This window comes from Budorcas taxicolor, chromosome 1 (genome assembly GCF_023091745.1).
Source record: "Budorcas taxicolor isolate Tak-1 chromosome 1, Takin1.1, whole genome shotgun sequence".
In the NCBI taxonomy this organism is placed as follows: domain Eukaryota; kingdom Metazoa; phylum Chordata; class Mammalia; order Artiodactyla; family Bovidae; genus Budorcas; species Budorcas taxicolor.
In genome coordinates, this window is record NC_068910.1 from 150,558,202 (window position 1) to 150,585,689 (window position 27,488).

General features: G+C 38.1%; 1 protein-coding gene across 3 annotated transcripts in view; it reads right to left on the reverse strand.

Moving 5' to 3' along the window:
* The window catches only part of FXR1 (FMR1 autosomal homolog 1), a 71,595-nt gene extending 44,539 nt beyond the window's left edge, over nt 1-27,056 (reverse strand). Inside the window, exons 1-3 of one of the 3 annotated variants that reach the window (XM_052649643.1) lie at nt 26,918-27,052; nt 6,047-6,099; nt 4,434-4,527 (exon numbers count right to left, since the gene is read on the reverse strand). In XM_052649643.1, the coding sequence (XP_052505603.1) occupies nt 4,434-4,527; nt 6,047-6,099; nt 26,918-26,968 (198 nt within the window). In that variant the 5' untranslated portion in view covers nt 26,969-27,052. Of the gene's footprint in view, nt 1-4,433; nt 4,528-6,046; nt 6,100-26,917 lie in introns of all 3 variants that reach the window. The other 2 variants (XM_052649636.1, XM_052649651.1) reach the window with 2 other exon arrangements.
* Between the last annotated feature and the right edge of the window lie 432 nt (nt 27,057-27,488).

The following is a 27,488-nucleotide window of genomic DNA, read 5'->3' on the forward strand; positions in this document are numbered from 1 at the left end:
GGAAATTAACCCTGAATATTCACTGGAAGGACTGATGCTGAACTTGAAGCTCTAATACTTTGGCTACCTGATGCAAAGAGCTGACTCACTGGAGAAGACCCTGATGCTGGGAAAGACTGAAGGCGAGAGGAGAAGAGGGTGATCGAGGATGAAATGGTTTGATGGCATCACAAACTCAATGTACATGAGTTTGAGCAAACTCTGCAAGATAGGACAGGGAAGCCTGGCGTGCTGCAGTCCACAAGTTCACAAAGAGTCAGACACAACTTAGCAACTGAACAACAATAATAATAATAATCAGCTGAAGTGACTATCTGTATGTTGCCCATTGGTATGTCTTTTGGAGAAATGTCTTTTTAGGTCTCTGTCATACAGTTAAGACTTTAGATAAATGCCTGAATAGCTAATGAAAAACTCCCTCCTGTATCATTTCTGTTCTAAGTCAATTAATAATGGCCAAATCAAAGTCATCTTTCCGTTCTTCAAAAAGAAATGGTTCCTACAGCTGTAAAAGTAAGAGTTGGTAATCTGGCACAAAACTGACAATACCCTGCGAATATAGCATGATATATTAGAGTAATATATAGGACAAAAACTTAACCTGGTTATCAACTTCCTAACCATCAGGCTATAGGAAACTTGGAAAGGTTAGTAAAGATATTCACAGAATTTCAAAGAGGCCCTCAAGAAACTTATTTTAAACTGAGATAGGTGTTTAAAAAGTCAGTTAATTATATATTTCATGGTTAGTGTCAGATGTTTGCTCACTAAGTCGTGTCCAACTCTTTTGAGACCCCCATGCACTGTGGTCCACCAGAGGGTCCTCTGTCCATAGGACTTCCCAGGCAAGAATACTGGAGTAGGTTGCTGTCTCCTTTTCCAGGGGCTCTGCCCCACCCAGAGACTGAACTTACATCTCTTGCATTATCAGGAAGATTCTTTACCACAGAGACAGCAAGAAAGCCCAGTGTCAGCTGTTTTCACTGCTACTATAGTACTGACAACTAGCAGAAAGAGAATAGTGGCCAAAAGAAATTATACAAATCAGCTTATTTATAAAACAGAAACACAGACTTAGAAAAGGAAGATGGGTGGAAGGGGTAGTTTCAGAATTTGGGATAGACAGGCATACACCAGTATATTTAAAATGGATAACCAACAACATATTGGATAGCATAGGGAACTCTGCTTAATGTTTGTAGCAGTCTGGATGGGAGGGGAGTTTGGGGGAGAATGGATACATGCATTTGTATGTATGGCTGAGCTGCTCTTCTGTACACCTGAAACTATCACAACAGTGTTAATTGGTTATATTCCAATATAAAATAAAAAGTTAAAAAAAAAAACCTAAATGCTCTTTAAAAAAATTCAAAAAAGGGGGCCCACATCTGTGGAACTACTAAAATGCGTTATCTTGGAGGCCACACTGGGGAAACTGGCAGACCTGAATAAGTGAAGAAATAAGTTCTTAATGGCAAAAGTCACTAAGCACAGACTGCCTGGGAGAAAACACAATATACAACAGATAGAAGCTTACCCATAAAATAAACATATTTGACATAAAAAACTACATGAATCAAGAATAAAAACACAATAAACAGAACAAGCAGCTAACAGTCATAAAAAAGACACTGTGTATCACTAGCATTTAAGGTTCACAAAATATAAAAGACAACAACTTCTTTCTACCATATTTATGAAATCTTACAGATTAGATTAACAGTAATCCAGTCAGTCGATCTATGAGGAGCAAACATCTTGAGCATTAGCAAACTTATGAAGTGGTCATTCAAGGATCATTTCTGAAGGACAAAATGGTACATTTTGGTATCAATCACCAAGATTTAATACTACCATATGATGATGATTTACATAAGAACACTAAATCTGGATTTGAGGTGGGGGCGGGAGGGGGAAATAAAAGCAAAAAAAACCCAGCAATTTCAATGTTTTCTAATTATAATACATCTGTACCACCCAATACCATGGTGTGATAAGGAAAATAAGGTTAAATCTGTATGTGCAGACAGGAAAATGTCTACAATACATTAATTAACTGAACACAAAAATTTATAAATAAGGTGTATTCCCAATTTGTTTAACTTAAAAAGAACACATATTCTTTATAAATGCAAAGAAAAAATTTGAAGAGACTCAACTTTGGTAAATGAGATTTAAGCTGGGATTGGCAGATAAGCACACCAACATGCCTACACTAGAGGGAAGTTCACTTGTTACCGTAGGGAATTTTGTATCATTTCACTTTTTATATGAAGCTTTGTGACTCTGAATTTAAAAGAGGCGGAGCTTACATAAAGTTATATGGCTCAAAATATAAAGTACTAATAACCATAGTTCTTAAACATTTCACATCCTAAGGATAAATTCCTAAATTCATGGTGGCAAAAACTAAAAATAAATAAATAAATAAATAAATCCACAGGTGGCAAGATTAATTTTAAACTTTTTCCTTATATGAACTTTCAAAAATTAAAGTAATAGTAACATCTTAATTCCAAACCACCAGTCTCATATTTTTAAGGAACAAAATTTCCCAAGACTGAACCATAAAACAAAGTGAAAGAAAACACCCCATAATCATTAATTTTCAAATCATTCAATAAAGTTTTGTATACAATTGGCTGGGAGGTAGGGGAGCCCAAGCCATAAAGATGGTCCAGCAACTGGACAGGATCTTCTGAGACTGAGGAAAGCATACTGTAACAACAATACCCTCAGCATTCCGCCAAGTCTTCCCTTTAACCTGAGCCTTTACATTACCAATAACTCTCTGAACAACAATTTTTTAAAATATGAAAAGCACTACTCACAGAACTGATCGCCACACATGTGGCACCCTGACACAATGAAGTTATAACCTGCTTTGAAAAAAGTGTTAGTCGCTCAATCGTGTCCAACTCCATGGATTGTAGTCCGCCAGGCTCCTTTGTCCATGGGGTTTTTCAGGCAAGAATACTAGAGTGGGTTGCCATTTCCTTCTCTAGGGATCTTCCTGACCCAGGGACTGAACCCAGGTCTTCCACACTGCAGGAAGTTCTTTACCATCTAAGCCACCGAGGGAAGCCTATAATATGCTTTGCTTTTAGCAAAAGCAGAAGAATGCATGCTTAGTCGCTCAGTTGTGTCCAGCTCTTTACAATCCCATGGGCAGTAATCTGCCAGCTCCTCTGGCCATGGGATTCTCCAGGCAAGAATACTGGAGTGGGTTGCTAGTTCCTACTCCAGGGGAGCAGAAGAATTAGATCAAGTAATTAAAATCTAGGCAGAATTTTAGAATGTGAGTTAGGGGTTAAAGTCCTACAAACTGACTTTCCAACATAACATCTACAATTAACTCAAAAGAAAATTTACCATTTAAAAAATTATGAAGCATAAAAGTGGCAAGTAACTAAATTAGCTCATATGCAAAGCACTCAGAACAATGTGTGGCACAAAGTACGTACTGTTAAGTGTTTATAAAAACATTTAAACAGCTGTTTCATCACTAAAGATTAACCTGTGTCCCCAGTTCTCCCACCCTAGCCTACATAAACTAGGCACAAATGACATTTGAAAATCTTTCAACACTATCAAGACAACTGTTCGTGAGAAATACAGTTAGCATATTTGAGCTCCTTGGAGGTACCAATTTCTTGAAAAATCAAAAATCAAATTTTCTCTCTCCAACAAATTCATACTTCTATTTCATAATTATTTCAAAATTCCTGTCACATAAGAGCATACATCTTAATCAAAAATAAATATATACTGAAGACATTCAGGAGCTACTAACTGTGACAAAAACAAGATACAAAGAAATACAATTTTTATTTTTTTAAAAGAGAGAAAAGGAAGAGCCTGGGAATATGTGAACCATGAAATACAGGATTTTAAATCTAGGAAGTGATTTTTGCTTTTTTCTGTTTTAAATCTTTCTGAATATTAGAATATTCAAAAAGGCAGTATGCTTATTACAACATTTCACATTGTTACATATGAACTATATTAATGATCACTATAATAAAGGATAAATACTAACATTTTACAAAAATACTGAGGAAAACGCTGAAGACAAAATAATTAGCAAAAGAAAAGGAAAATAATGACCAACATCATATGGTTCTCTCCACCAGATTCTGTGGAAAACAATTCAAATGCACTATCATTTTTAATTCTCAAATTATTTTTATTCTAGTGGTTAAAAAAAACAAACTTGACCAGGGCTATAAAGCTAAAAACAGTAGCACTGAGATATTAATCCCAGTTCCGTCTCCAAAACTCAAGTACTGCTACATTACACAGCCATTACCAATAGGAAGAATAGAAAAAAGGAATTTAGACTTATTCTCTATCAGCTAACAGATTTTCCTACAAGAATATCTATTTGAAACAAAAAAATAGGTACACAAGAAAATAAACTTATAAATACATACCTCTACTTCATCTCCTTCACTAATTTCTTTTTTTATATCAGGTGGTGGTGGTAATCTAACTTCATTGAATGGAACCTGGCGTTCTGGCTGCCAACTGAAGGATTAGAAAATGAATGAACTTTAATATATACTATTCTAATACTCCTTAATATAGAAGCTATATAGTCTATGGTTAGCACTGTAAATTTTTCAAATCAATCATTTAGCTTTCCCCCCAAAAAAACAACCTCTGCTTGAAAACTTTTTCTAAGCAGAATGTTGAGCTAGAACAGATTTTGCATAGCTCTTGATGAAGTTCATAGGTAATTAACGTCACTGATAATAATTACATACTACCTTCCTAATCATTCATCCTAAGGTGACAGCACACACATCATTCTGCAAATGAAAAAGGCTAAGCTCATAGTAATGACTCAGATTTAAAATGTCATTCATCACTGCTACAGTGATCAACTTGCTGCAAACATTTTTACAACTAAATGACCTGTCAAAGGAACACAATTCCAAAGATTATAAAATATAAACTGCATAATTCCTTTTTAGTGTACATGTTCACAGAAATATAGAAAACTAGTCAATATTATTCTGAACAGTAAATTACAAAAAGATTTATTTTTCTTACAATTTCTTTTCTACAATGAACACATATAATTAAAACCTAGAAAAACATATTTTAATCTTTGTAGTAAATACAAATGTATTAAAACTACTGCTTTAGCTGTGCTTTTTGTGTGCTATATTTTATAACTAAGTTGATAAAATTAAAATGCTTTCCTATTTTAGGTTCTAATAAATCATTCATATGCCTGGGAGGTACAACAGCACATAATATATTCCTATGGCTTCTAAGAGTCGGACTCGACTGAGCAATTGAACTGAACTGAACCGATGGGCTTCTATAAGCCAACGATGGGCAAAAAAGAGACAAGTAAAAGATATTGGAGTGCTTTCTTTTCATCTTTACTGTCTAAATAACAGATGCTCAAAGACAGGAATCTTCTCAACACTTGTTTCTACATGAAACAGCTGTTGGGCAGATAGCTCTTCACGTAGTTCCAGAAACAGCTTAAAAGGGAAAGCTGCCCAATTCTTTTCTGACCTTCAATTATACAGTGCTTCTTTATAATCCTTCCTAACCAAGCTTAGCACACATCTTTGACATTTTTAGCCCTTTACCTAACCTTTGCAATATCTATGAAACTGTTTATTATTCCTTAAGACTAATCAAGCAATTTAAGGCAGCCTAATATACTTATTTCGCTAAAATGGCATTTGGAAGGCCTTATATAGTATCATTTAAAAATTCTGGGTTTTAAGAAGTATGCATGTTATAATTACATCCATGCCATCTTTCTTGCAAAAACTGATTCATTGTTCACATGTGATTTGGCAAAGAAAGGAGTCTTGGAAAAAGTGACAAGTGAATGGTGAGCAAAAAACCAGGTGAAGTCATCAAGAACTAAAAATCATTTTAACTCAAAAAGATAATCAAACCAAAGAACCCCCACCCAAAAGCACCTTCATTTTCCGATCGCAAAAGGAATATCCAAAAGCAGCAGTTTGGCACTACCAACCGTCAAAATTAGGATCTCTATCAATAAAAAATAACTTACTTGTTCTCAAAAACAACTGTAAGGGAGTCTTCATGAACATCTTTGATAAATCCCTGTAAAAAAATTAAAAGGAAATATTCAATTAAATGTTACCTTAACTCTAAACCACTATATTAGAGATACAAAGACAATATGGAATACTGATAACTCAGAGCTTGGAATAGGCTGATCAGGTTTTGCTTTCCATGTCCATCATTTATGAGTTGTGTTGACCCTGCAGATTACCTAACCTCTCTTTCATGATTACAACAGATATTAAATGACACTGTATTACTGTCAATCAGAATTGCAATATTCTCAACCTTTGCCAAATGGTCACACACTCTGAACCACTAGGCACTTAAATTCTTTTCTTATTATTACTACTACTAAGTCGCTTCAGTCGTGTCCAACTCTATGCGACCCCATAGACGGCAGCCCACCAGGCTCCCCCGTCCCTGGGATTCTCGAGGCAAGAACACTGGAGTGGGTTGCCATTTCCTTCTCCAATGTATGAAAGTGAAGTCGCTCAGTCGTGTCCGACTAGTAGCGACCCCATGGACTGCAGCCCACCAAGCTTCTCCGTCCATGGGATTTCCCAGGCAAGAGTACTAGACCCCATAATATACAGTATCAACTAGCTAAATAAATACACACATAAACTTGTAGTACTTCTTTAAAACATGTCCTCATCAATTTCCAAAAATATTTAAATACTATGTGTCAGATATTATTTTAAGCAAATTAGCAAACTAAAGACTAAGAAACAAACTGACAGTGGAAAAACCAAAAGTAAATAGATCAGCACTGCCACCTCGGAAAATCGTTGGAACTAAAGAAAAGTCTTAAGAGAGGAGAAGGTAACAGATGAGGCTGAAAAATCATTTTACTTTCTTTAATAATGCAGGATGATCAATCACAAAATATGTAAGTCATGTATCTAGTCTCTCAATGCCCTCCTCCCACATTTGCTACTCAACTGTATGATTCCGTAATTTTGCCTGGATCACCCTTCAGCTCCAAATGCCTGTGATCGATTTAATTGCGTGCTATGGGGCATTTCAATGCATATATCTTCATGCAAGGCCTAAAACTCAAAGATACTTTCCAGAGTGCAGTAGTAGCTCCTGACTTGCAATTCTGAAGACTGTTCTCCTCTCAAAGGTAGAGATGCCATTCAGTTGAAGCTGTGATTTTTCTCATCACACTACAACAATGACTTCTCAGCCAGTCTCTACTTCTACTAGTTTATCTGCACATCTACTTTCAGCAATCATTTGGTCACCAGCAAATCTCTCTTTATTATACTCTTGCCATTTGTAAGGTAAAGAATTTATAAGGTAAGGAATATTTTCTCAAAAACTGAGAATTACCAAATTCATAAATATTAGAGTAAGACATATCTTTCCATAGGAGATCAGCCAAACTTTCACTAATGCCTCCTAGTACTTAACAAACAAAAATAAAAGTGTTTGAAATGTTCCATTAATCTTTATCATTTCTATATAATTTGTATATTGGGTAAGTTCAACCAGAGCTCCAAATCATTGGAAAATTCTACTGTTATAATAAAAATCTTCTCCTATCTAAAAATCAGTGCTTATACCTCTCCCCACTCCTACTTTACATACACCACAAACATCAGCATCAGCTTTGGGCGCACACATTTTTAACATTTATAGGAAAAAAGATAACTCTGGAACCTACTCTTATTGCTAGTACCTTTCAGGTATGAGATTAAATAAAGTAAAAACTTGATACCCAAATAAAGTGTATTTGGACTGTAGTGAACAATTAAAGGACATATTCTAATCCCCATACCCTAGATTCTTGTGATAAAGAACTTCTAATGGTCAGATCTCTATAAAATTGACACACTGATACAGAACACAGTAAACACTTCTCAATTCACGAGAATAATGGTGTTTCCTAGATACTCAAAGAGATGGCAGGGTTAGGTCTCTGCCAAAATGAGAGTCAGGAAATGCCAAATAACAATGGCAACATTTTCCTGCACACGATTTTATGACTAAGTATCCCTAACTTCTCTCTTCCTTGTTAGTCCAGCCTTTGGGGATTTGGTCTCTTCCTATTCATACTCATCTGGCCCAGAAACCTATTTCTCAATACTCTGACGTTTACTTTTCTTCTCTTCATGTATATACAAACGCAGAAGATTTCAAGCCATCATAAAATGGTCCCTTAACTTGTTCATTCATACAGCTGGGTATATATTTACAGTTGAATCTCTTAACTACAATTTAAAATAATCATGGATAAGTGACAAGGCACTTTAACATATTTAAAGTACAATCAAAACGTTTTAGGAAGCCATCCCTGATGAAAAAAAGCATTATACAGTCAAAACTCAGGAATGCCAAAAATTATATGTAAACCAGGAGTAAGAGAGGGATGAAGAGAATAGGAGGAAAATCTGAGCACTTGAACTAATTGAAGAACTGTTTTTTTCTAAAGCAATTCAAAATAAAGTAACCTAAAATAAAAATTTTAAAGACAACTCAAAGATTCAGTAAGGTCCCAAGTCAACCAAAATTAATTTTCCTTTCTAGCTAAAAATAAACAGCTGAAAAATAAAACAAATCAAAAAAATAGTCTACTAACAACAGCAAAGTCCTAGAAGTACCCTCAACAACACAAAAACTGCACACAACCTATGTGCTGACATGTGTAAAACTTAATTAATGAATTAGAATATTTAGAAAAATGTAAACCACATCTCATTTTTACATCTTGATATTTTAAACTTGTCAATATACATTTAAATGGAATTCCACTGAAACACTAAGGACTGTAATTCTGTTGAGGGAATAAGAAGTTGCACTTTAGTAACAAGAAAGCATTCAAAATGACAACTTGTAAATGATGGTAGGGAAAAACAAGAAAACACTATCCATACCAAATACTAAAATTTATTTTAAAGCTACAGTAAAAAAGACCAAAAAAAGACAAGGTATTTGGTAATTTTTAGGCGGGAGCTTAAATAGCCAATAGAAAGAACAAAGTGCGGGCTCCAAATATCTGCCTAACTGAAACACACATTTTTCAAGTTACAGAACACTACAGCTGAAAAACAGGTTTTTCAATTCGATTAGGATAATCATAAGGGTGACACCACCCTTATGGCAGAAAGCAAAGAGGAAATAAAGAGCCCTCTTGATGAAAGTTTAAAAGGAGAGTGAAAAAGCTGGCTTAAAACGCAATATTTAGAAAACAAAGATCATGGCACCCGGTCTCATCACTTCATGGCAAATAGATGGGGAAACAATGGAAAGCACGAGAGAATTCTATTTTCTTGGGCTCCAAAATAACTACATATGGTGACTACAGCCATGAAATTAAAAGACGCTTGCTCCTTCGAAGAAAAGCTATGAAACAACCTAGACAGCATCTTAAAAGGCAGAGTTTGCCAACAAAGGTCCATCTAGTCAAAGCTATGGTTTTTCCAATAGTCACATATGGATGTGAGAGTCATAAAGAAAGCTGAGTGCCGAAGAACAGATGCTTTTGAACTGTGGTGTTGAAGACTCTTGCCAGTCCCTTGGACTGCAAGGAGATCAAACCAGTCAATCCTAAAGGAAATCAGTCCTGAATATTCACTGGAAGGACTGATGCTGAAGCTGAAACTCTAATATTTTGGCCATGTGATGCGAAGAACTGACTCATTGGAAAAGACCCTGATGCTGGGAAAGACTGAAGGCACAGGGAGAAGGGGACAACAGAGGATGAGATGGTTGGATGGCATTACTGACTCAATAGACATGAGTTTGAGCAAGCACCGGGAGTTGGTGATGGACAGGGAAGCCTGGAGTGCTGTGGACCATGGGGTCGCAAACAGTCAGACACGAGTGAGTGACTGAACTGAATCATAGGGGGGGAAATCCTATAGTTTAACAATAAACATGATATGAATGAATTTCAGGAATTGAAAGATTGAGGTTATACAGTCAAAAGTCAGAACAGATGAATTACGGACCCTGGCTATGGGAAAGCCACTCGGAAAATAAGCAGACCTTCCAGATTCCACAATTTCTTTTTAAGACCTTCCAGATGCCTCATTCTCACTGCAAAGAAAGAGAAGCTGAAACTATACACATATATACAGCCCCCAAGTTTTACTCCCTAGATTATAAATGCTGAACCTAAAATTTCATCTTGGGACTTCCTGGTGGTCCAGTGGCTAAGACTCTGCTCTCCCAATGGAGGGGGCCCGAGTTCAATCCCTGGTCAGGAAACTAGATCCCATATGCTGAAACTAAAGACTCCACAAAATATTTATTTTTTAAAATAAATATTAAAAAACCTCATCTTCTGTCTGGAACACTTTCCATTAAATCCTTATAAATTAAATAATAGAATGCTTTTGCTAATTCATGTTTTTAAACTCCAAAAAGTCAAGTCTGATAACAATACTATTTTGAAGAAATAAGGCACCTTTCCTAAAAAGCCTATTTAAGGTAAAGTCCCAGAACAAAACATCAAAATCTAATTTACCTACCTTGTTTAAAATACTGATCAATTTATCAGAGGCTCTGCTTGAGTGATGGCTTAGAAATCTACAGAGATCCATAAATCCCTTTGAAAACATTCCCACTAAATTCATTAGGAACACATCATACTAGTCTAAAAAAATTACTTGGCCTGCAAAGTGTCATTTCAAATTCACTTGCTACTTAGGCTTCTCAAAATCCTGTAATGACCTCCAATTATTGCAATTCATTACAACACAAAATTTACTTGTCCTATAAAGAAGGAAAAAGAAACTTTAAAAAAACATTCAGGGTCTTCCCTGGTGGCTCTGTGGTAAAGAATCCACCTGCCAATACAGGAGACACTGGTTCAATCCCTGGTCCAGGAAAAGCCCAAGTGCCATGGAGCAACTAAGCCCGTGTGCCACAACTACTGAGCCTGTGCTCTAAAGCTGGGGAGCCGAAACTAGTGAAGCCCAAGTATCCCAGAGTCCACAAGAGAAGCCACCACCACAATCAAAAGCCCAACTATAGAGTAGCCCCCACTTGCCACAACTAGATAAAGCATGTGCTTTCAATGAAGACTCAGCAGAGCCTCCCCCTAAAATAAGTAAATCAATCAATAATTTAAAAAAATCTTAATACTCAGCAAACTACTAACAGAAGTCTTACAGCTTAAATCCTTAAAACAAGATGTAAGTGGAAGCCCATACCCCAAAACCCTAAAGCCGTTAAGTCTTAAACTTCAAAATTCTTGTTAGAAGCATTTACTGATTATCAATAGACTGAGCAAAAGGGCCATCAAGAAACAGAATAATCTTCCTAATTGGAAACTATATTTTTTCCTTAATATTTACTTGGCAGGGTCAGGTCTTTGAGGCAGCACGCAAGGTCTTCACTGTAGCATTTGGAATCTTTAGCTGTGGCATGTGGAATCTGGTTCCCTGACCAAGGACAGAACCCCAAGGGCAGAGTCTTAAGCCACTGGACCATCAGAGAAGACCACCACAGAAGTCTACGTTTTTAATGACTCTAATCCCAAGTGGTAAAAGCAAAGGACCATCATTTTATTCTCCTAAGCAAGCAAAGAAACTCTCACAGTCACATGACTGCCTCCTTCAAATCTGATCAAGTATTCCTATAAAATTTAAGATCTATTCCAGTTTCTCCTCTTTAAAGACTTTCTCAGGATCAGTGGCATGAAATTTAAAAAAAAAAGGTTATATTTATTTAGCACAACAGTCAAATTAACTACATTTCAGTCATCTTTTCCAATGTGTTAGGACATTACCACCCCTATGGCAAAAAGCGGAGAATTAAAGAGCCTCTTGATGAAAGTGAAAGAGGAGAGTGGAAAAGTTGACTTAAAGCTCAACATCCAGAAAACTAAGATCATGGCATCCGGTCCCATCACTTAATCGCAGACAGATGGGGAAACAGTGGAGACAGTGGCTAACTTTATTTTTCTGGGCTCTAAAATCACTGAAGATGGTGATTGGAGCCATGAAATTAAAAGACGCTTACTCCTTGGAATGAAAGTTATGACCAACCTAGACAGTGTATTAAAAAGCAGGGACATTACTTCGTCAACAAAGGTCCATCTAGTCAAGGCTATGGTTTTTCCAGTGGTCATGTATGGATCTGAGAGTTTATAAAGAAAGCTGAGCACCGAAGAATTGATGCTTTTGAACTGTGGTGTTGGAGAAGACTCTTCAGAGTCCCTTGGACCACAAGGAGATCCAACCAGTCCATCCTAAAGGAGATCAGTCCTGGGTGTTCATTGGAAGGACTGATGTTGAAGCTGAAATTCCAATACTTTGGCCACCTGATGCAAAGAGCTGACTCACTGGAAAAGACCCTGATGTTGGGAAAGATTGAGGGCAGGAGGAAAAGGGGACGACAGAGGATGAGATGGTTGGATGGCATCATCAATTCAATGGATATGGGTTTGGGTGGACTCCGGGAGTCAGTGATGGACAGAGGCGTGGCATGCTGCGGTTCATGGGGTCACAGACAGTCGGACACGACTGAGGGAACTGAACTAGGACATTACAATTGATGGCTCAATTACTGAAGCAAATTTATGATAAAATATTGCATTTCTAAATAAATAAATGTTGTATTTCTGAACATAAACTGACAAAGAACAGACCTGTGGTTGCCAAGGGGGAGTAGAGTGGAGGAGGGATGGATCGGGAGTTTGACACTAGCTGATGCACACTATTATATACAGGACAGAAAAACAACAAGGTCTTACAGTATAACACAGGGAACTATATTCTATATCCTGTAACAAATTATAAGGGGAAAGAATATGAAAATATATATATATGCAAACCAAATCACTTACACTTAGCTGTACAACAGAAACACAACACATTGTAAATCACCTATACTTCAATAAAATATTTTAAAAATAAACTAAAATAAATTCTCAATATATTAAGAGGGACAGGCTTCAGTTTGTTAGATCCTATAGGGCCTTTCCTCTGACTGGGTACACTCTCCATTTTCCCAGCCTCCACAGTTAAAGTTCACTGCTGCAGGTAAATGTAATTACAAAAACGTAACCCCTGAGAAAGGAAAAGGTTAATAGCATAATTTATGAAAAATCTGACTTCAGGTTTTTGTTTTTAAAAAATTGACAAAATGGATGTTCACTTGTTATTCTTTGATCAATTATCAGTTTCGTGATTCTCTGGCCCCAGTCTACCTTCCCAGCTCATCAATTCTAACATTCTGAGTCCCTAAAATCAGGATGCTTCCTAGAATTGATGGCATCTTAAAATAGCAAACAGCTGAATGGCTGCCAGGATATAAATGTCACTGTTAAGCATGCTCAAACTTGGTTTGCTTGCAATTTTCTGTGGCACTTGACTGCAACCCCTTGATAATTCAATCTGCAAACCAATGAAGTACCATTTTAGGAAGGATTTAGGTTTCTTACCAGAAGGTTGTTATGTTGACACCTTCTGATAAAATCAAGAAAGCACCAGCATCAAAACTTGCAGAGTGAGTGAAAATTCTTGGAAGAAAATCCTGGAGATAATAGAGGAGAGCTCTTTTAATGTATGCTTGCAACATCAATGCTCTCCATGGCACTGAGGAAAATATTGTAAGAAACACGATCATCTGAACATAAAGATGTCACAGCCAATTTATTTTGCTTGTACTTTCCATTTTATGAATCTTAAGTGTTCAAAGATAATCTTTCACTAAGTATACAACAAGAGTTCTAAAAGATAAAACTATGACTACTCAGATCAATTGGCAACATTTGTTCTTAGTGCTTCTTACAACTGATGCCATTCTAAAGAAATTGCATAACTCTTCCACTGATTTCCCAAATCTACTTACAGAAAAATAATCCATTCTCTGGACTCTAAGACCCAAATTTCAACTATACACACATCTTCACCCATCACTTACTTTTGTACCTAAAAACATTATCAATAATTAGAATCGTCTGCTGTCCTGTTTTTGCACTTTACACCTGTATGATCCATTTTACAGGATTAAAAAAAGAAAAAAGTGAATACAGCAAACTATTTCTTAATCAGGGTTCTAAGAGAATATAATATAGTTCAATCACTAAGGCATTCATCGTGTGTAATGAACTAACTCCTCACCCAGGCATAAAGAAAAATACTAGCTATGCACAATCCTTGGGAAAACTGAAAAAAAACAGCGTTTCTGTTTTATAATTCAGATGAGAAACTCTATTAGGTTGAGAAAATTGACTTAAGGACTCCCGGAGCTAGGTGGTGATATTTACCTAAACAATTTTACACATAAGGGTCCCATTCAATCTGCAAACTGAAGGAGCTGAAGCTTCTTCAATTAAGGTTATTTCCAGGCACTCAAAGACATGCTAGAAGTACTTAAAACTACTCCTCTCCCCAACAAAATACCAGATATTCTTTCTGGAACTTTTATGTCAAGTAATTTATAAAGAATTTACAATAAACACTTCATGTTTCTGGACTGTGCATATGGTTAACAGATACAGAGAGAACTTATTAGAGAAAGGAAAAAAACTTAAGTGTGCAGTATTACTGGTTTTACTGTTAAGACTGGTCTCAGATCCATTACTTATTATGTGGTAGGTAAAACTAGAGAGGGACCAAAGCGGTAAGGTAAGGAAAATAAGACTCCTAACTAGCTTTATCTCCCCAGAAGCAAGTCACAATATCCTCCTTTACAGACTTTTTATGGTATTCCCAGAGCACCCGAGACTTTTGGGAACAATTTTCAGAAGGTTCTATCAACAATGAATGGGACCCATCTCTCCCAAATGCTGGACATCTTCCTTTCCTCCCATCCCAGACAGTACCTAATTTGAGCATGTGCAAAAACAGAAAAAAATCTTTTTAAAACAGAGACTATGTAATACATGGTGCTAGCACAACTGCCTATGAATAATCAAAATAAGTTTTAATGTAGTAAACCTGACATAAATGAATACAACACTACCAGCAAATCTAAGGAATTATATGTATAACCTGGACACTGGCTGTCTTAACCAGGCTGGACACCCAGAAGTCTGTTTAACAGGGAAATAATAGTTCAGTACATAAAAAATAGAACTTCTCTATGGACAGGGATACCATAAAGTTAACAGATTACAGACAAAGAAGGGTTACTCTTACAATGAGTCCTCAGTTCAGTTCAGTCGTTCAGTCATATCCAACTGTTTGTGACCCCATGGACTGCGGCACCACCAACTCCCAGTTACTCAAACTCATGTCCACTGAGTCTGTGATGCCATCCAGCCATCTCATCCTCTGTCGTCCCCTTCTCCTACTGTCTTCAATCTTTCCCAGCATCAGGGTCTTTTCGAATGAGTCAGCTCTTCACATCAGGTGGCCAAAGTATTGGCGTTTCAGCTTCAACATCAGTCCTTCCAGTGAATATTCAGGACCCATTTCCTTTAGGATGTACTGGCTGGATCTCCTTGCAGTCCAAGGGAGTCTCATGAGTCTTCTTCAACACCACAATTCAAAAGCATCAATTCTTTGGCTCTCAGCTTTCTTTATAGTCCAACTCTCACATCCATACATGACTACTGGAAAAACCACAGCCTTGATTAGATGGACCTTTGTTGGCAAAGTAATGTCTCTGCTTTTCAATATGCTGTCTAGGTTGGTCATAACTTTCCTTCCAAGGGGTAAGCGTCTTTTAATTTCATGGCTGCAATCACCATCTGTAGTGATTTTTGAGCCCAAAAAAATACAGTCTGCCACTGTTTCCCCATCAATTTGCCATGAAGTTATGGGACAGGATGCCATGATCTTAGTTTTCTGAATGTTGAGTTTTAAGCCAACTTTTTCACTCTCCGCTTTCACTTTCATCAAGAGGCTTTTCAGTTCTTCTTCACTTTCTGCCGTAAGGGTGATGTTATCCGCATATCTGAGGTTATTGATATTTCTCCTGGCAATCTTGATTCCAGCTTGTGCTTCCTCCTGCCCAGCGTTTCTCACGATGTATTATGCATACAAGTTAAAGAAGCAGGGTGACAATATACAACCTTGACGTACTTCCTTTTCCTATTTGGAATCAGTCTGTTGTTCTATGTCCAGTTCTAACTGTTGCTTCCTAACCTGCATACAGAATTCTCAAGAGGCAGGTCAGTGAATGTTGACAATTTGATCTCTGCTTCCTCTGTCTTTTCTAAACCCAGTTTGAACATCTGGAAGTTTATGGTTCACATACTGCTGAAGCCTGGCTTGGAGAATTTTGAGCATTACTTTGCTAGAGTGTGAGATGAGTGCAACTGTGTGGTAGTTTGAGCATTCTTTGGCATTGCCTTTCTTAGGGACTGGAATAAAAACTGACCTTTCCCAGTACTGTGGCCACTGCTGAGTTTTCCAAATTTGCTGGCATATTGAGTGCAGCACTTTCACAGCATCATCTTTCAGGATTTCAAATAGATCAACTGGAATTCCATCACCTCCACTAGCTTTGTTCGTAGTGATGCTTCCTAAGGCCCCTTTGACTTCACATTCCAGGATGTCTGGCCATTATCTGGGTCGTGAAGATCTTTTTTGTACAGTTCTTCTGTGTATTCTTGCCACCTCTTCTTAATATCTTCTGCTTCTGTTAGGTCCATACCATTTCTGTCCTTTATTAAGCCCATCTTTGCATGAAATGTTCCCTTGGTATCTCTAATTTTCTTGAAAAAATCTCTAGTCTTTCCCTCTATTTCTTTGCACTGATCACTGAGGAAGGCTTTCTCTCTCCTTGCTATTCTTTGGAACTCTGCATTCAAATGCGTATTTCTTTCCTTTTCTCCCTTTCTTTTCGCTTCTCTTCTCTCACAGGTATTTGTAAGGCCTCCTCAGACAATCATTTTGCTTTTCTGCATTTTTTTCTTGGGGACAACGAATCCTAGGAATCTCAGAAAGTGAAAAAGGATATCCCAGAAATAAAAGGGAGAAAAACAAGCAATTTATGGAAAAGCAAATCCAAATGGCCAGCATACATTAAAATTCACAAGCAGGGATTTGCAAATCAAAGTTGCAATCAAATAACCCTTTACACCCAATAAACTGGCAAAAATGAAAGATTATAATAAAGTCTATTTCTGGCAAGGATGTAAAAGGGCTGGGATTCACTGACTGAGAAAATACTAAAAATTTTAAAAAAAAGCCTTTGGAGTGTAATCTGTTAACATTTATTACAGTTAACTGATAAATCTCCCTTCCATCAAGCTATCTTGTTACTCTTTGAAACCTATCCAATGAAAGCATACACGGGGTGGCATGTATGTTTGAAACAAAGTGTTTATTAACTACAGATGGCTGAATTTCATGGTAATTATGTGAAACATGTAACCATTAAAAAAAAAAACTACATTCCCAGAGAAAGTGGCCAAGACATTAGATTATCCTATTTTTATAGAGCAGTGCTGAGAAACAGCTACAATTTTATCTCAGCTTGTATCTATTACATTCTAGGAGTATGAAAAAAAATCTGGCATGATGTCTACTTGGCTATGAACAGGCTACCTAAATGATGGATTGTGGATGGACAGATAGAGTGAAGGGAATCCAAATGTGCAGGGCAGGGGTGGGAGGGGGGGATTTAATTATAATAAAACAAGTCTGTATATGCTCAATGAAACTACATATTTGCATATGCATATATAAGTCTCTTTAAAGAGTTGAGATATAGCTTTAATACTGTCAGTCAGCACTTTTTCCAGACAGCACATATATATACATAACCACACCCCACATCTTTTCAATTATTCCATCTCTAGAGACCTCAAATCCACATTCTAGGTAATAAACTTGTGTTTAATGTTTACATACAACACCTAAGAGATCTGAGTTGTAATTTGATCCCAGTAACAAGCACATTCAAGAGTGCAATTGCAATCAAAATTTTCTTAACTTCAAACAATATACTTTTCTTTAAAGGATCTACAAGCTTTGACAAACAGTGTATTAAACAGCAGAGACATCACTTTGCCAATAACGATCAGTACTGTTAAAACTATGGTTTTTCCAGTAGTCCTGTACGGATGTGTGACTTGGACCACAAAGAAGGCTGAGAGCGGAAGAATTGATGCTTTCAATTGATGCTTTCAAACTGGTGCTGGAGAAGACTCTTGAGAGTCCTCTGGTCTTCAAGGAGATCAAACCAGTCAATCCTAAAAGACATCAACCCTGAATATTCACTGCAAGGACTGATGTTGAAGCTGAACCTGCAGTACTTTGGCCACCTGCCACAAACAGCTCACTGGAAAAGACCCTGATGCTGGGAAAGATTGAAGGCAACATGAGAAGGGAGCAGCAGATGATGAGATGATTAGACAGCATCGCCAACTAAATGGACATAAATCTGAGCAAACTCCAGGAGATAGCAGAGGACAAAGCCTGACATACTATAATCCATGGGTTTGCAAAGAGTTAGACACAACTTTGCTACCGAACATGAACAATATCTACAAATCAATGGACACATGCGCTATAAATAAAGTTCACAAATTTACTAATTACATTATGCATTACAGAAATTATTGCATCATTATGCATCAGGTTCTATTAAGGAAAAAAATTACACAAAGCAAGCCTTCATCATCCATTAGAACTGTTTAACTGTTAATTTAACTGTTCCGAATGAAAAATGGCAATGAAAATGTGAGGATTTCATAAAAATACATAAATATCTACTAATACATACTAGTAATCTTCTAGGCTTATTAATTTCACAAGTTTATAATATCAAACAGTTTCTGAAATGGAAAGACTTGCAGGTTTCAAATGGCCACACTAAACTATAATGACTTTCTTTTTGCCAAGAGTTGAAGTTCACTTTAGTCCTGTATTTTCCCTGTTGGCTCACACAGTAAAGTCTGCCTGCAATGCAAGAGACCAGGGTTCAATCCCTTGGTTGGGAAGATCTCCTGGAGAAGGAAATGGCAACCCACTTCCACAGACAGAAAAGCCTGGTGAGCCCCAGTCCATGGGGTTGCAAAGACTTTGACACAACTGAGCAACTAACACTTCACTTCATAAGTTCTGAGACAGTATCTTAACTTGAATCAATGCATTAAAAAAAATTTTTTTAAGTTTAGTTTGAAACAAAACTCAGAAATAATGAAGTTAGTTTTGTATATATTTTGTTTATGGACTTCCCTGGTGGCTCAGACAGTAAAGCGTTTGCCTACAATGCAGGAGACCCAGGTTCAATCCCTGGGTCGGGAAGATCTCCTGGAGAAGGAAATGGCAACCCACTCCAGTATTCTTGCCTGAAAAATCCCATGGACAGAGAAGCCGACTTCACTTTCACTTTCTTTTCATTGTATTTATACAAAGATTAACAAGTCAGTGTCCAGAAACCAAGAACGACTGATTCATTTGTTCATTCAACAAATACTTACTGACAGTTTACTAACATACTATTTATATATATATCAAGTCACTAGAAAACATGGCTTGAAAATAACCTAAAAAACTATTAAGGCAAAAAGCAATGAATCAAGAAAGAAGTTTTATTCTGGGGGAGGTGGCGGGCAGTGCTGTGCAGCCTATGGGAATCTTAGTTTCTGGTCCAGGAATCAAACCCCTGCCCCTTGCACTGGGAGAGCGGCATCTTAACCACTGGACTGCCAAGAAGTTGTTTTACTACTATTAATTAACAGAATAGGAAAGGCACAAAGACAAGAATCTGAAAGATGAAATTTCTGATTCTTAAGAAATACTGACAGGGAAATGCCATGTAGCTTTGGCAACAATAACTATAAATATCAGTTATCAGTGGGGGAGACCTCTATTTACGCTCCCCAAAAACCTAAGCAAAAAGTGCTGAGGCCAGAATATGGAAGACAAGTTATAACAACTGATATTTAACATAGATTTAATTTTGGTTCAATTTGTCATGGCTTCTCAGCCTCTTTAATGTCAGGAAAAATAAACTGAAGAGACTACTGTACATATAAATATAAATGTTCAGGTTAACAGAAATAATGCTTTGCATTGCTTAATTTTGTTTTGTTCAAGCTATTCTTTATGAAGATTTGGTTCAAGAAAACTTCATACAAACATCACAACAGAACTTACTACTATTAGCTAAACATTTGCCAAAGAATTTTTTCAAGCCTTTGATAACTACCATGCGAATATTACCAAAAGGTGCCACATCTTCACAAAATTTGAACAGGAAGTTTCATTATATATATATATATATAAGCATTTCAAACATTTCCCCAAATACCTAACATAACCAATAATATAAAGCTAACAACTGAGGATGTATAAATCATAACTATCCAGCATAAATTATAATCTGAGCCATCATCTAGTTTTCAAACTTCTAAGTACATTTAAGTAAAATGGTTATTTCAAATGTAATCAGTATTTTAAAACTATGGAGTTCCAGGTGGTGCAAGTGGTAAAGAATCTGCCTGCCAATACAGGAGAGAAAAGAGATGCAGGTTCAATCCTTGGGTCGGGATAATCCCCTGGAGGAGGACATGGCAACCCACTCCAGCACTCTTGCCTGGAGAATCCCATCGACAGAAGAGCCTGGCAGGCTGCAGTCCATGGGGTCGCAGTGTCAGACAAGACTGAAGCAACTCAGCACACACACACACGGAAGTCTTGCATTCCTTTTTTTCATATTAGTATGACTTTTCCAATTAAAGCACATCTCAATTCAGACTACATTTCAGCCCCATGGATAGTGGTTACTAGATTGGAAAGGGCAGATTTTTGTAATATTAAGACATAGTTCAAATCATTTCTCCAAGAATCCTCCCAATTCAGTCCTCTTGACTCCCACTGTATTCACCAGAAAAATTTATAATTTAACAGTAATTTGGTAAGCCATATATTCATACTTAAAAATCGTATAATGGCTAAAGACATCAGGCTCTCTGGGAGTCAGAAACATCAATCTGAATCTTGAATCAGCCTATTCATTTTATGGATAGATTCACTTAGCCTCAGTTTCCTTAACTGGGGTAACACCATCTCTTTCACTGTGATTGAGAGGAGTAAATAAGATAAATTCAGGTAAAGTACCTGCACAGAATGACAGTCTGAAAAAAGCTCAGTCTTGCAAGACTCTTTACAACCCCATGAACTGTAGCCTGCCAGGCTCTTCTATCCATGAAATTCTCTAGGCAAGAATACTGGAGTGTGTTGCCATGCCCTCCTCCAGGGGCTTTTCCCAACCCAGGGACTGAACCTGGGTCTCCAGCACTGCAGGCACATTCTTTACTGTCTGAGCCACAAGTGCTCAATAAATTGCTGCTGTTGTTAGAGCTAGATAGAACCTCAGTGAACTAAGGACCTAGTAGATTCCACCACTTGATGAACTGTGAAAAAAAAAATCCAAGTGCCTCATACTGCTGATGGAAAATCTAAGGCCTCACAACTAGCCAGTATAAGATTTAGGGGTCAGTCATAGAAAGTATACTGCAGTTCAACTACAAAAAAGCAACTTTGCTACATCCTTAACACTGTGGTAGAGAACTCAGTTCCTGAATTATTATCCAGTCAAAACGTATAAGCCTCAAAGAATGCACAGTAAGTAACAGACATTACTTTGTTCGTATAGTCAAAGCTATGGTTTTTCCTGTAGCCATGTACAGATGTGAGAGCTGGGAAATAAAAAAGGCAGAGTGCAGGAGACTCTTGAGAGTCCCCTGGACAGCAAAGAGATCAAACCAGTCAATCCTAAAAGAAATCAACACTGAATATTCATGGGAAGGACTGATGCTGAAGCTAAAGCTCCAATACTCTGGCCACCTGATTCAAAGAGCCAACTCACTGTAAAAAGACCCTGATGGGAAAAGATAGAAGGCAGGAAAAAAGGATGACAGAGGACCAGATGGTTGGATGGCAGTGCAGACTCAATGGATGCGAGTTCGAGCAAACTCCTTGAAATATAGGGAAACTCCTTGAAGGATGGGAAGGCTGGCATGCTGCAGTCCATGGGGTCACAAAGATTGGACACGACTGAGCAGACTGAACAACAACAAAGAACAATAGCGCCTCCCTAATGGCTCAGACTGTAAAGACTGCAATGCAGGAGACCAGGGTTCAATCCCTGGGTAGGGAAGATCCCTGGAGAAGAGAATGGCTACCCATTCCAGTATTCTTGCCTGGGAAATCCCTGGAGACAGAGGAGCCTGGTGGACTAGTTCATGGGGTCAAAAAGAGTTGGACACGACTGAGCAACATTACTACTACTACTCAGTTCAGTCGCTCAGTCATATCTGACTCTCTGTAACCCCATGAACTGCATGCAGCACACCAGGCCTCCCTGTCCTTCACCAACTCCCGGAGTTCATCCAAGCTCATGTCCATCGAGTCGCTGATGCCATCCAGCCATCTCATCCTCTGTCATCCCCTTCTCCTCCTGTCCCCAATCCCTCCCAGCATCAGCATCAGAGTCTTTTCCAATGAGTCAACTCTTCACATCAGGTGGCCAAAATACTGGAGTTTCAGCTTTAGCATCAGTCCTTCCAAAGAACACCCAGGACTGATCTCCTTTAGAATGGACTGGTTGGATCTCCTCGCAGTTCAAGGGTTAATGGACAATAGTAATAAGCAATAGTAAATTATTATTTTACTTACACAATACCCACAAATATATGATGACGTATAGAAAATATGGAAAAATATGTTTTCTGTAAGTAAAGCCAAGGTCTTGACATTGTCTCTAGATACGGAAGATCAAGGCTTTCTTTTTTGCTTTTGTGTTTTCAGATTTTTCATTAATTACACATTGTTCTTGTAATACAAAAACAAAACTTCATGGGAAAATTAATTTTTAAAAATTAAGTGGTCTTTTCACTTAATTAAATGCTAGTTCTTTTACATTTAAAAAACTTCATTTTAAAACATGTACAACTAAAACTAGCTTCAAAATATCTTAAACTATGTTAACCTAATAGTGTCCATAACATAACACAGCAACCTTCTTCTCAATTACTAATCTCCACAAAGAAATCAACCATCTTCTATGTAACTTTGAAAAGTAAGCACATTTTCAAAATACAACTCTTTTACTATAAGTCTATTGGCCATCATCCTTAGCAATAATAAATCCGTTGTATAATTTAATTACTCTCAAATTTCAATATTAAGCTAAAACAAAAAGCAAATTTTGGAAATATCAAGGTACTTTAAAATGTTTTGTAGTTGATCAATTACATAGTCAAAAGCTGAAATTACAGAGCTTTAAAAGTAATTCTATCTTCTAAAGAGAAGAACTGAAAATTCCTTCAGCCATCTTAGAGACCACACATTTCCATGGAATACCATGGAAACTCCTCTCCAAGTGCCAGAAACTGAGTGACTTACTTTCAACTTCTATTTAAAATTATATTCTGCCCACGGCTATGCAAGTTGCAGTGCTATTACAAAGCTTAAAATCATATACATCAGTTAAAAAGCATTTTAATGACTCCAAATGGGTACAAGGCTTTTTGAGGGGTTAACGAAAATGTTCTAAAAAGAGACTGTGGTAATGGTTACACAATTCCGTAAATATACTATCAATACTATCAGAGAATGTAAATTCTATCTGAAAGCTTTAAAAAGATAAATAATAATAAATGCATCTTAAATGGCACAGCAGTATAAACCCTATGATGCTGCACTCCAGATAAAGGCTATAAAAACAAGTTTGTATATAAAATTACATCCCCTATCAAGTAATTAATTACCATATTTCCCATTTTTCCAATCCCTATAGTTACCTAGCTTCAAACAAGAGTTAAGTTTTTATCTCTTTGACAACCACAGATCTACTGTTCTTAAGTAAAAAGAGCAGGATGCAAAACAAAGTATTTGTGTAAATATTTAGGGGAGGGAAAAAAACTATCCTATTTTAGATTCCATCTTCAGCTTTTCACTGGTTCCAACTAATTTCTGAAATGCAGTTTCAGTTCCAGTAAAAACCTTTAATCAATCTCTACAGAGCACTGCCTCAAGCATGATGATACTGGCCACTAACCCCATGACTTTGAAACTCTTGAATGGTAATTCACATTCACAGTCAAGTGTGTGGTGGGAGGGCAGGGCAAAGGGGGAAAAATAAGAGGAAAATCAGAACCACCAGTATATTGAAAACCACCGCTGAAAGAAAAAAACACCAAAATGTTAACTATTATTCTAGCTTTTTCTGATAGTTTCTAAAATCCCTCACTGACCATGTATTACTTTTTAAATTTGAAAAAATTACGTAAAATTACTTCCACGTTAAACTGAAGAACCCAAACTCAAAACTGTATTCTGTATGATTCTATGTTTAGGGAAAACTATGGGGACAGAAACCACACTAGGTTCCAGGGGTGAGGAGAGAGGATGACTACAAGGGGACAAGATAGAAATTTGGGGAATGTGGAATTATTCTATCCCTTTACCCTATTGGTAGTGATTACACAACTGTTAGCATTTATCAAAGCTTACATAATCGTCAAAGAAGATGTTTTTGAAAAGATGCATTTTACTATAGGCAAATTAATCTAAAAAAATTCATGAAGCTACAATTAATAATGTGCTTATGCAGTAAGCCAGTTTTTTCCAAGTGGACAGTTTCATGGGATAAAAATATTACAAACTACTGAACTACTTCAAACATCTTATTTTACACAAAACAATATAGGACCAGGAATATTTGGTCAACAGTGCATTGCTAGATAACCTTTAATAAGCTGAAGTATGTAGAGACCCAGAGTTCCTATTTAACTTCAAATGTAGGGCTCCTTCCACTTCATCATCTTTACTCTTCCAGAGTTCTGAGGACCATAGCTTCCACAAAGTACAAGTCTATTATTGCAGGACATAAAATTCAAAACATTTAAGTGCTACCTCAGCAGATTCAAATGTGGCTAGGGTCCTTCCCAACCTCTGCCAAAGAACCACCTTACTACATGTAAACAAAATAGGTGTAATGGACTCAAAAAGTCTAAGAATCAAGCAGATTTTGTAGAGTATGGATAAGTATCATCGATAAACTACAGTTCCAAAACAAGGACAAAAGCAAAAAAAAAAAAAAAAAACTATGCAAAACCAACGTAAGATGGTAAACAATCTTTACTAAAACTTGCAAACTGACGATATTATTGAACCTTTAAAATTTTTTTAAAAACGTAAACGTTTAGCAGATGAACATAAAATATACTTGCATAAAAAGAAATGGTGTTGTATTATCTATCATCGACATGCTGAAAATAATTTGTTAAAGCAAAACAATCTTTCCTGTGTTTCGATATGCCAGGAAAAAATGCGTATCTCCACTACACAAGAATTCAACAGCCGAATAGTGAGAATAAAGCAAAAATGATGAACCTTATCTACCTTTGACAGTAAAGTATGATAAGCCCACTCTTTGTGCAGTGCCACAAATGTTATCTGCAGTCTTTCAAAGAGGGCAACCATTAGAACAGGCTAATGATGTACCTACTCAAATTTTACTCAGGGCTTTTGTATGACAAAAAGTTGTTAACCTAGACTGATAATGGAACTATTCACTAATTAGGACTCCTTTCCACTAGTCACTTTTCACTTTTATGTTAACCACCTAAGGAGATTTAAACTTGTAAAAAGCTTAAAGAGATCCTTTAGACGCCAACAGTGATTCTCTACTACGCTATAACCACGTGACAGCTAAACCAATTTCACACAGCTAATTAGTAAACTAGAAAAGGAAAACGCTAAAAATAGGAATTACGACCACCAAGTAAGAGAAAATTCCGTGGGAGATACGAGGTACGCTGAAACTAAACTCAGAATACATTCTGCGTACTCACAATACTACTCCTGTATTAGGAGAAGGCCCTTCATAAAAATAGCCAGGACTCTCAAACATTTGAGATGCTGGCTTAGTAAGACTGACTGACAGACAACAGCTGGGGAGATTTTTGTATTGATCTTGTAACATCGCGGCATTACTTTGGGAGAAAGGGAGAATCGGGAAAAGGGACTGTTATAATGGCAAGACTAAACTTGTAAGGATTTCATTTTCAATTAAGTGACCCCTACACTGGAAGCCCCTAATAAATTCCTCTACTCTCGAATTCCTCTTCCGTTTTCCAGACTCGATCCCACAATAATGCACCTTCAAAATACGTGTGTGTGTGTTGCGGGGGGGGGGGGGGGGGGGGGGGAATCAACACCCTCCAAAAACACTGGATAACTGAAAAAGAAACTAGCTACCTCCCCACCTGTGTCTTCTTAATCTATCTCACATTTTAAATCTTAAAGCCTAGAACTCTCTCGCCTTTTCTTCCGTAATAGAGGGGCTAGGGCGCCGCCCAATTTCCCAGGCAAAAAATAAAATATTTCTACCCGCCACACTTCAAGGTTTTCTAGTTTTCTCTTCGATCCTAATCTTCAATTCTGCACTCGCTCTCTCTTCAGACACTGAAGTTTATAAACCCAAAACCCTAGTACAAAGGTGAATTCCTAAGATTCCGCAAGGCACCCCCCAAGGGGGTGGGGAGGGGTCGTAGCCGCGGGCCGAGGCGCTCTCGCTCGGCCCAGTTCGAGGGGCGGGGGAGTGGCTGTGACCAAACAATCCCACCACCTCCTTTTCACGACTCCCCCCACCTCTCGGCGCTCGGGCCTGCTCCCAGGAAGCTTCCTGCGGCCACTCGGCTTCTCCTCACCGGCCCGCGAACGGCCACACTAGCATCCAAGAAAAAGGTTCGTAAGTAGGAATACGCAAGAACTGTCCGACGTGTTGTTTCAAAATATAACGGAGCCCGGGCCCCCGAGACCGTTAAACCGCGGGTGGAGGGGGGAGAAGCGATGAACCCAGTGGCCTCAGGCTTTGTCCTGGCTGCCTTTTTCGACCCCAAACGCCACTATGTTGAACCACCAACCCTCCCCCAAACCGGCCCGAGCCCCCAGAAGAGCCAACAAAGCAGCAAAAGGGTCGGTACCTTGTAGAAAGCCCCGTTGGAGCCGCGAACCTCCACCGTCAGCTCCGCCATGTTGGAACCGCAAAGGCCGCTGGGAAGAGATTCTAGAAACTTTCCAACCAGAGGGGAGGAGGGGGGAGGGGCGTGAAGGAGGCGGGGGGAGGGGCGGGGAAAACAGGGCGGGACTGGAATCCCCCGCCCCACACCCCTGGGGTCTCACCGTGCCGCGCCGGCTCTCCCAGTGGGATCCCTCCGCTCCTTACATCACTCCCCCCCAGCTCCGCCCGCCGTCGCCAACGCCCCGTTCGCCTCCCGACACAATCGCCCGACCTTTGGTGACCCGCCCTACGTCTCCGCCCCTAAGCGCCGGGTGCTTGCCCGCCCTAGCCGGTCGGGGCCTCCTGCTGCCCGGGAGTGAACTGCCCCGGCACAGCTTGCCGCACGCATCTGCGTTCCGGCAGGCTCGGCACCTTGCCCTGAAACTTCCTTGAGATGCTGGAAGCCCTGGAGTAGCTTCCTTATCTGGTGAAAAGCAACTTTGGTGGCTTCAGTTGCACACTGGCACAAACTTTAGGGGAAAGAGAGAACCTAA